This window comes from Cucurbita maxima, unplaced genomic scaffold, assembly GCF_002738345.1.
Source record: "Cucurbita maxima cultivar Rimu unplaced genomic scaffold, Cmax_1.0 Cma_Scf00910, whole genome shotgun sequence".
Taxonomy (NCBI): Eukaryota; Viridiplantae; Streptophyta; class Magnoliopsida; order Cucurbitales; family Cucurbitaceae; genus Cucurbita; species Cucurbita maxima.
In genome coordinates, this window is record NW_019272926.1 from 1 (window position 1) to 9608 (window position 9608).

The window sequence follows — 9608 nt, forward strand, 5'->3', positions numbered from 1 at the left end:
TTTTTTTTTTTTTTTTTTTTTTTTTTTTTTTTTTTTTTTTTTTTTTTTTTTTTTTTTTTTTTTTTTTTTTTTTTTTTTTTTTTTGTGCTCTTATATATAAAAATATACCCAATGAGTTATCAAATTCTACAGAGAGGAGCCTTTTGAGATGGAGGCCAATGTATTACACATTATTCGCTACAAGCCCATAAAATCACTTGTAGAGAGAGGGAGTGTCATCGATTTGCTGTAGACAATCTCGACGGTCCTTGGCAGCTATCAACATCGGTACCCCTCGTCATCTTTATTATCTTGCGTCTTGTCTTGGCTAATCTGTATGTGATAGAAGGCATTGTTCAAATTAGTTTTTAGCTTCAAGGCATTACTGTTGATGACTGTTCCATTAAGCAAATAATGTTAGAAGTAGTTGCAAGGTTTGAATCCACCCTAGATGGCTTTTTCTAGGTAACCAAATATGATGTTTCATTTCTAAACTAGTTATATCATCTGCCTTGAACTTTTGGCATATTTTTATTTGATAACAGGTATTTCCAAAAGTTTTTATTTTTTATTTTTTTTGTTTATTTTGTCCCGTTATGTATAGCCATCAGCCACACGGTTTTTAAAACGTGTCTACTATGGAGAGGGTTAGTCCTACTCCAACTAGTGTCTCGCACTGTCTCGTGACTAACTATGATACCATTTGTAATGGTCCAAGCCCACTACTAGCAAATATTGTCTTCTTTGAGTTTTTTCTTCCGACTTCCTCTCAAAGTTTTAAAATGTGTTTGCTAGTGTCTGGTGAGAAGTTTTCATACAGTTATAAGAAATGTTTCGTTCTACTCTCCAAAACACATGGAGATTTAAACTTTTGAGTTAAATACTTCCCCATATCAGTTCGATATTATTGTTTGGAAGATTTTATAAGAGTTAAATAAATAAAACTAAAAGCTTGTTTAGTCACCCTTTATTATTATTCCCTCCTAATTTTATTGTAATTTCATTTTAAAGGTGATGGAGACTATTCCACTGATTACTTTGGAGGACAATTTCAAATTGGTTGAGCTCATAGATGAATGGTGGAGCATTGAAGGCACTGGCAAAGACAGGTCAGCCATTTCAATCTGATATCTCATGTTATTAAATTATGAATGTGACATTATAGTGTAGATTGTCAATGACAATTGACAAATCCAACCGTAGCCATTAGTTTATACATCAATTAGAAGTATCGTATGCTTTAGATTTATTTTAAGTTTGAAATTGATATAAATACTAAATTAATAAAAATACTTTTAAAGTTTGTATCGTGTCTAAAAAATAACCTTAAACTATCAAAAGTTTCAAAAATATTCTTACCGTTAATTTTGGATGGAAAATGTTAATATTTTGTTTAAAAGATACCTTCAAACCTTTGGAAAGGTTTCATAAAATATTTTTTTAACTTTAATAGTGTTTCAAAAATACCTTCTCAAATGCGTCATTAATAACTAACTTTTTTTAAAAAATTTAAAAATACCTTTTGATTGATTTAAAATTTCAAGTTAAAAAGTTCAAAAATACTATTTTCATTAGTACCATATTAAAAAATACTTATGAATTTTCAAAGTTAACATTATAAGGTTCGACGGTTTCTATCCATATATAAAACGTAAGAATTTTTTTGAATTTTTTTGAATTTTTTTATATAGTGTAAGAGTGTTAATATTTATTAAACAAATTACTAGCGGTAAGTATATTTTTGAAGTTTTTTAAAATATGGAAAGATATTAATGAAATATTTAAAAATTAAAAAGATATTTTGAAAGTTTTAAGTGGTATAAATTTTAAGAATATTTTTATTAATTTAATCCGTATCCTTTATTTTTATATAGAAAAAAAAGATACTTTCTCGTTAGTTTTTCGAACAGATCTTTTATGATTCTCTTTAAAAGGAGTGAGATTGGGAATCCTTCATTGTTTAAACAAAGTTAGAAGACAATTGATACTTTTTCTTTGTGCTTTTTGAGGCATCCATATCCATTTTGAAGATCAAGAATCTCACCATGATTTACCTTTTTGTGTGTTTTTAGTAGAGAGAGATAAACTGAGTGGGAGAAGCCATGATTTGTCTGTCTTTGTCTTTACCTACTCCAACCTTGTTAGAGAGAGTAATGGATCAACACCTCCATTCATTACCCCACTTGCACTACTTTGACATCAATCTAGTTCTACTTTTGTTTACTTTTGTTCTCTTGTATAAATGATATAAATGATATTGTCTATTTTGACTTGCTACGTATTATTTTTAGTTTTATAGTTTTAAAATGTGTCTATTAATGAGAGGTTTCCACACTTTTATAAGGAATATTTTGTTCTCATTCCCAACTGATGTGGGATCTCACAGTGTACTCCTTGAGAGTCAACGTTCTCGTTGACACATCGTTCAGTGTTGTAACAATTTAAGCCCACCACTAGCAAATATGGTCCGTTTTGACCTATTATATAGCGTTGTCAGCCTCACGGTTTTATAATGTCTTTTAGGAAGATGTTTGCACACACACATAAGGAATACTTCGTTCTCTTCTCCAATCGATGTGAGATCTCTCACACATTAATTCTATTAAGATGATAAACGGATAATATTTAGGTTAAGTTGAAGATTTATTAAATCCAAAATTAAAAAATCACCTTGTGCTTGATAGTATTTTAGTTTTTTTGTTTGAAATTTTGAAAGTATTTTTTAAAACTAGTTTCTAAAATTTGAGGAAATAAAAAAATATAATAAATTAGGTATAAATTTTTTAAATTAATGCTATTTTGGTAGAATTTTGTTGGCCCAATGGTGTGATTATTGATTAAGATTATGCAAGTTGTACTATGAATGACGTGGAAATTCCATAAATTAGTTGCCATCCATTCTTAAATCAATATTTTATTTGTTTTTATCATATAAAATCTATTAACAAAAATAAAAAATAGCAATAATTGGAGCAGAAATTAATTTGAGAAATAATAGAGACAAGATCCACAAACACCGGAGAAATGAAGTGGAAGCTTCATGCCTTCACACCCAATGCCTTGCCCTTCAAAAGTACCATAAAAGGCAAAATAATGGCTTGCAAATCCAATATACCCTCACTAAATTAGGGTTTACAACCATATTATACCTTTTTTAACTTTAATTTTGTATTTTAAAAAATTGTTTTATAAGAAGAGATCGTAAAAGACGAAGATTCGAATCTTTCACTTTATTATTAGTTATGTTCGTGTTGGAAAAATTCGATACAATATGAAAATTTAGTACTAATTGAAATGAGAATAGAAGAAGGAAAGAGAGGAGAGAGAAGATGTAACGGTCAAAACCCACGCTAATAGATACTGTCCCTTTTTGCTGGTTACGTATCATCATCAATCTCACAGTTTTAAAACGGGTCTATCGGAGAAAGGTTTCCATACCCTTATAAGGAATGTTCCGTTCCCCTCTCCAATCGATATGAGATCTCACAATTCACCCATTTTGGGACCAGTGTTCTCGTTGACATACCGTTTGGTATCTGGCTCTAATACAATTTGTAACAATTCAAGCCTACAGCTAACCAATGTGGAATCTCTGAGAAAAAAACTGGGACGGGGAACAAAGATTAGCAAATAAAAATACGAAACTCAGCGTAAATGACATGAACCCCACGAGTTTGCCACTGTTATAAGCAATGAAATTGTTTGAAAGAAAACGTGGAAGAAAGAGCCAAATGGAACCTTATAATATTTTTATATGTGATTTTGTGCAACAAGCTTATCGAATAGCATGCTTCTCATCTTATTCGAATCCTCAAATTTAAATTTTTAGGTCCATTTATTATATAATATATTAATTTAATTTCTCTTATTTGAATCTAGTGAGTTCAATCACAGAGTGACAAAAATAAATAATTAATTAATTAAAAGAAAATAAAAATAAAATTAACATGATTAGTATTAGGATTAGAATTAGAATTAAAAAGAACATAAACTAATTATTTTATTTCAATGATCCAAAAAAATTGGATTAATATTTAAATGGAATTTCATTTTAAATATTGGAAATTCACAATTTTATTTATTTATTTATTTATTTTAATTTTTAGGAAATAAAATCTAATTTATCTACATAACCACTAGCAATCTTCTGGTTAATAAAAAAAAGGCAATCTAGTTATAGTCGCCGAAAAACTCAGAGCAGCCGGGAAAATCCATGAGCGGCGGAATTGACTCCTCCGGCACGATTAGGGTTCTACAGAGAGGACAGCTTCTCTGATCGCGAATCATCCATCGGTCCAAGCATTTCTTGTGAAAAATGTGTTTGCAATTCTTCAGAAACCTAAGCTCCTCATCGTCCTGAAACTCGCAGAGGCAAACGGCGCAACATTCCGACGGAAATCCGGCTCTGGTGGAGACGACAATGTCGGAGAATTTGACGACGGGGACGAATTCGTCGATGAGGAGCGGCGATACGGATCGATCGTGGAAGATGTAGGGAGGAGGATTTTGGGGGCAAACGATGGCGGATTCGAGAAAATCGAAAAGCCCTAGAAATCGGAAGATTGAAATAATGAGGCTTCGAATATAGCCGAGGAAGAAAAGGAGATGGAGGAAGGCGTTCGGGATACAAACGTCGGAGTAGCCTACGGGGTAGCCCATGGCGGTCGGAGAGGTAGGTGTTTCCGTTTCCGTTTCCGATTCCGATCGGCGGCGGTTCATCGATTAAGCAGAGATTTTTGTATTTAACAGAGAGAAGTGGAGATTTGGATTTGGAAGGGAACTGCGACGGGCGGCGGCGGCGGCGGCTGTGGCGGAAGGGAATGCCATACGTTGTTAGGCGTTTGAGGGATTTTATAGCCAGTCGCTTGCAATTACATATTTGGGCAATTTCCCAGAAATAAAGAGGGGGTTTTGTTTTTTCGAATAAATATTATAGGATTTCTTTTTTCTATGTGAAATGACTATTTAACCCTCTTTCAAATAAATAAATAAATAAATAAACTTTTTGTGTTTCTTCCCGGAAATCACTCAGCTAAGCCAATAGTTTCGAATGGATGGATGGAAGTACGAGGATAAAATTGTAACTAAATAGTGTTTTTTGTTCGGTCGGAAATTTTAAGATTTAAACTTGACGGTTTTGAAGAGGTAAATACTTTTAAAATTTTGTTTCTAGGACGCTTTTCTCGTTCCCTCCGTGTCCACAATTTCAATTCTCGTCCTTGTGAAATTCGTGTGGATCAAGTTCTTTATTTACGTAAGTAGAGTGAGGCAGGGTAGGGTCGGAGGTGGGAACCGAGACCGAGAATCTAATATTCGTCCTCGACCCAGATTAACTAACGGGGAGAAATCTCTCCTCATTCCCTTCTCCATTCCTCATCTAAATAGAGATTTTTCACCCATTTGAAGCGGGTTTTTGTTGGCCCCGATCCAACCGGTTAAATGAGTCTTTACAATTATGAAATATTGACTATATGAAAAGAGTTTGATTATGGGTAGACTTAGGGTCACATTATTGTACCCAAAACTAGAGACAATTTTTCATCCTCCAATGTGCCACAAAAAAAAATTCAAAACCATGCTTTTTGCATGGAAAACAATCCATTACTTTTTCAATATATTACTCGACCTTTTATAAATATTTAATAATTATTAGATATTTGTTAGAATGTTGGAAGAACGGTTAATGAAACGCCTATGTCCAGGATTCGATATCTAATGGTCCCGACATTCATCTACTGTGACATGATCACATTACTTACTCTTTACTTCTAAAGAGTAAAGATTATCACTACAGAACCAACATGAGTTCTAGTATATTTTGTCATCACTTACATGTATTAAGAAAAGTTTTCAATAAGTCACCCAACATACAAAACACGCTTAACTATGAAGTTTCTAAATTGAGTCACTGAAAAACATCTGAACCTTGTTGGTGGGTTCATGTGTGTCGCGACTCGGGCTCGGGCTCATTCATAAGTAGCAACTTTCAATTCTTTTAAGCATCTCAGTTCATTTATGTACCTCTGTTTTATTCTAGTGTCATAGTGGACGTGATAAAACACTATTATCATACTGTTTCAAATCATGTTACGTCGACTTACTGTAAACATTTCAACGGAGTTATACTAAATACAAAATTGAATATTTAAGAATTTATTAGATTAAAAAAATTAGTGAATTTTAATTTATTAATAGAAGTTCAATCTTAGATGCAATTTGGGAAGAAAGAGTTCTTGCCATTTTGTCGTTTAATAAATGTTTTTTTTAATGGAATTTGTATTTATTTATTTATTTATTTAATGGATTTTCTCACGTGTAAAAAATGGCATTCCTTAATTTGGCATTTTTTGGTCATGGCTGCTGGCCTTTAATGGGGCGGCTACTTCATAATTTTGTACAATTATTTTATTTTATTTTATTTTATTTTATTGGCTACATTTGATGTCTAAATTATATTAAAAATGGAAATTATTTGAATTTGTTTTTTTTATAAAAAAAATTATTTACCATATTTATTTATTTATTTATTCATCAAATTGTCCCATAATTTGATAAAAACTGAACGAGAGGTTTACCACTAAATTATTATACGAAAAAGGAGTTCGCTAAATTTGCAAAAGGGTCAGACTCGTAATATTCTTATGACTTCGCATTTGATAGTCCGACTACGGTGATGTTAACTGTGATTATATCAATAAGTAGTTCAGTCCATATTTATTTCGCCAGAAAACTATGGATTTTTGGGTTTTCGCACAATAGGTACTGGTTGAGCCACTAGAATGGAATGAGATAAGAATCTCGGGAGATCTTTCCTCTATAGAAAACTTTTTGTCAAATGACATAATTGTCCAAATTATACTCGATATTTGAAAAAAATTGACGACCCATTTGGGAAACTTAGTCGTGTTAGGTTTAGGGTCGCCCATAACTATATCAGGTCATTTTAGTGTCTAAATTTATCGATAATTGAATTATAAATTTGTCATATTTTCAATTTTTTTTTAAAAAAATGCAAATTTTAATTTATTATTTTTTTTTCCAAAATGAGTAAATAAATATATTTTAAAAAAATAATTTGGCAAGAAATATTATCTTACTGTTTGCGGAAGGTGGCGATGGCCGGAAGTTGAGGAAGGTGGTGGTGGCCGGTAGTTGGACGGTGTTAAGGAATAAGGCGGTGGAAATATTTAAAGAACGTGGCCCATGCAATGCACGTGGTCTAAAGTCGAGATTTGTCATATGGATTGCTAAATGGGCCCAACTAAGTCAAATTTCATGGGGGCCCAAGTTTCAGTAGAGCCTGTAAACGGCCCATTTTGAAGAATATTGGATCGCTAAGCCCAAGTGTTGAAGAGAGACCAAAGGGCCAATGGGCCGTAAGAAGCCCAAATAGAGAAAGCTGATAGGGAGTGACTGTACTAGTGAAAATGGTATTAATAAAACCATAAATAATTAAAAAAAAAACGAACCAAAACTCGATCTTCGATAATTTAATCATAAAAAACATCTAATTACAAATGTTTTACGTTTCTCGAGTTCCTTTGCCAACATATAACCTGTAGTGAATCTGCCTCGGTCAGCTAACGACAAGGATAAAAATGTTATCGTTCTCCAAATCTAACTGATAGAAAATCCTTAACTTCAAAGTCTTAGAGACGATCCACAAAATGCTAATGGCAGATCTGTGTCATTTTGAATTTTTAAAAATACATGCGTTTGTTGAATTATACACCTGCTATTTAGACCATATGCAGTAAATGGTTTACCGTAGATATGAGTTCAATGCTAGAGAGAACCCAAATGGATGGCGTTCGGAATGTTACGATGAGATAAATGACACATGGGTCCTTACCAACATATATATATATATATATATATATATATATATATATATAATCACATATTTCCATTCATATTGATATTTAGTATTTATTTAAGAAGTAATTGTTGGAACTAATTCCATAATATATTTTTTTAATGGAATTATTAAATTATCTATTTTTATTTTATTTTATTTTTATTATAAAACCCGTGAGTGGCCGAAGTGGGTTCGGTCAGAAGAAGAAGAGAGAGAAAGGATTCACGAGATCAAACAAAACTCAAAAAGTTCCAATAAGGACAACACGTGGGACCCACCCACCATATCAAGTTAGGGGTAGAAATGTAAAATCGTACTCTCCACTTTTTATATATATATATATATATAATTTAAATTATTATTTTCTGTGGCTGAAATTTCCCAACATTATTTTACTTCTAATTTACCCAATATATCATACAAATCATTTTATTTAATTAATTGAGATTTATTTTATTATAATTCTCAAAATCTTGCATGGAAATTAGGGTTAATTTAATTTAATTTTAATCGTACTCTTTTTATTTAATTTAATTTAATTCCCTTTTTTTTTTCAACTCAATAGAGTAAAAAATGACTATTAAGAGTTAAAATTTCAATTTGTTTTGTTCTATTACTCATTGTTGTCAGACTCACAGTTAAGTTTTACACACCCTTATAAATGTTTTGTTCTCCCTTCCAATGAATGTGGGATCTTACCATCCTCCACATCCTTTAGGGGGCCCAACACAGGCATACAACTCGATGACTTGCTCTGATACTATTTGTAATAGTCGCAAGTCTACCACTAGAAAATATTGTCCGCTTTGGCCCGTTATGTATTGTCGTCAATCTCACGATTTTAAAACGCGTTTGTTAGGGTGAGATTTCCACACCCTGGTAAGAAGTCTCACTATTTCGAAAATATTAAAAAATAAAAACAATATCTAACATGCATTAGTGTTGATTTTGTATTTGAATAAAGTAGGTAATTATTTATAGAAATATTCTCAAATTAAAAAATTTATCCAAACAAATTATTTATTGACAACAAAATCATTCTATAAAAATACCCACTCACTCCAGCCTCTCTCACACTCACACCTTCCCCAAAAAGCTCAGTTTCTCTCTGAAATCATGCCAATGGAGGAACTCTGCAAAAACCCCATTAAAGCTGATGTAAGAAAAACAAGAACCTTCTCCAATGGCTTCCTTCATCAGCCTCTCTTCAAAAAAGCTTCCATTTTTAATGCCTTTTAGCTTTAAATCCACCGACCCATTTCCCATTTTTGTATTTTGAATAAATTCTTGCAACCTTTTTTTAATTTTTTTATAACTTTTTTGGAGTTTTGAATAAATTTAAAATGCTGTTCTTGTTTTCACAGGCGGTGAAAATGACGTTTTTGGTACTTGTTTTGGCGGCGGCGGCGGCGGCGTTGATGGGAGAAGTTGAGGGAAGAAAGGCGAGGATTTTAGAGGACAATGGGATTGAATATGGCGCCATTAGTTGCAGAGCTCACACTGCTTCAATAACGGAGTTCGGCGGTGTTGGCGACGGCGAAACGTCGAATACAAAGGCGTTTCAGGCGGCCGTGGAGCGGCTGAGCCAGTACGCCGGGGACGGCGGCGCTCAGCTGTATGTGCCGGCGGGGAGGTGGCTCACTGGCAGCTTCAACCTTACTAGTCATTTCACTCTGTTTCTTCATCAGGATGCTGTTCTTCTCGCTTCTCAGGTAGAAATAAATAACCTTTTATTTTCCTCTAAATTTAAATATATATATATATATATATA

The 9608-nt window shown here is 32.7% G+C and overlaps 1 protein-coding gene and 1 long non-coding RNA gene across 2 annotated transcripts; one reads left to right on the top strand and one right to left on the bottom strand.

Moving 5' to 3' along the window:
* The first annotated feature begins 103 nt into the window (after window positions 1-103).
* Window positions 104-2174, top strand: LOC111475030. The gene is made up of 3 exons (XR_002716285.1): window positions 104-267; window positions 991-1088; window positions 2052-2174. It is a non-coding gene; the product is annotated as an uncharacterized LOC111475030 (long non-coding RNA).
* Window positions 2175-4028: 1854 nt separating this feature from the next.
* Window positions 4029-4894, bottom strand: LOC111475031 (uncharacterized RING finger protein P4H10.07-like; the record flags this gene model as incomplete). Its single annotated transcript, XM_023119766.1, has 2 exons — window positions 4029-4526; window positions 4612-4894. Coding segments are annotated over 2 exons (660 nt in total), but the record flags the coding sequence as incomplete, so codon positions are not given.
* Between the last annotated feature and the right edge of the window lie 4714 nt (window positions 4895-9608).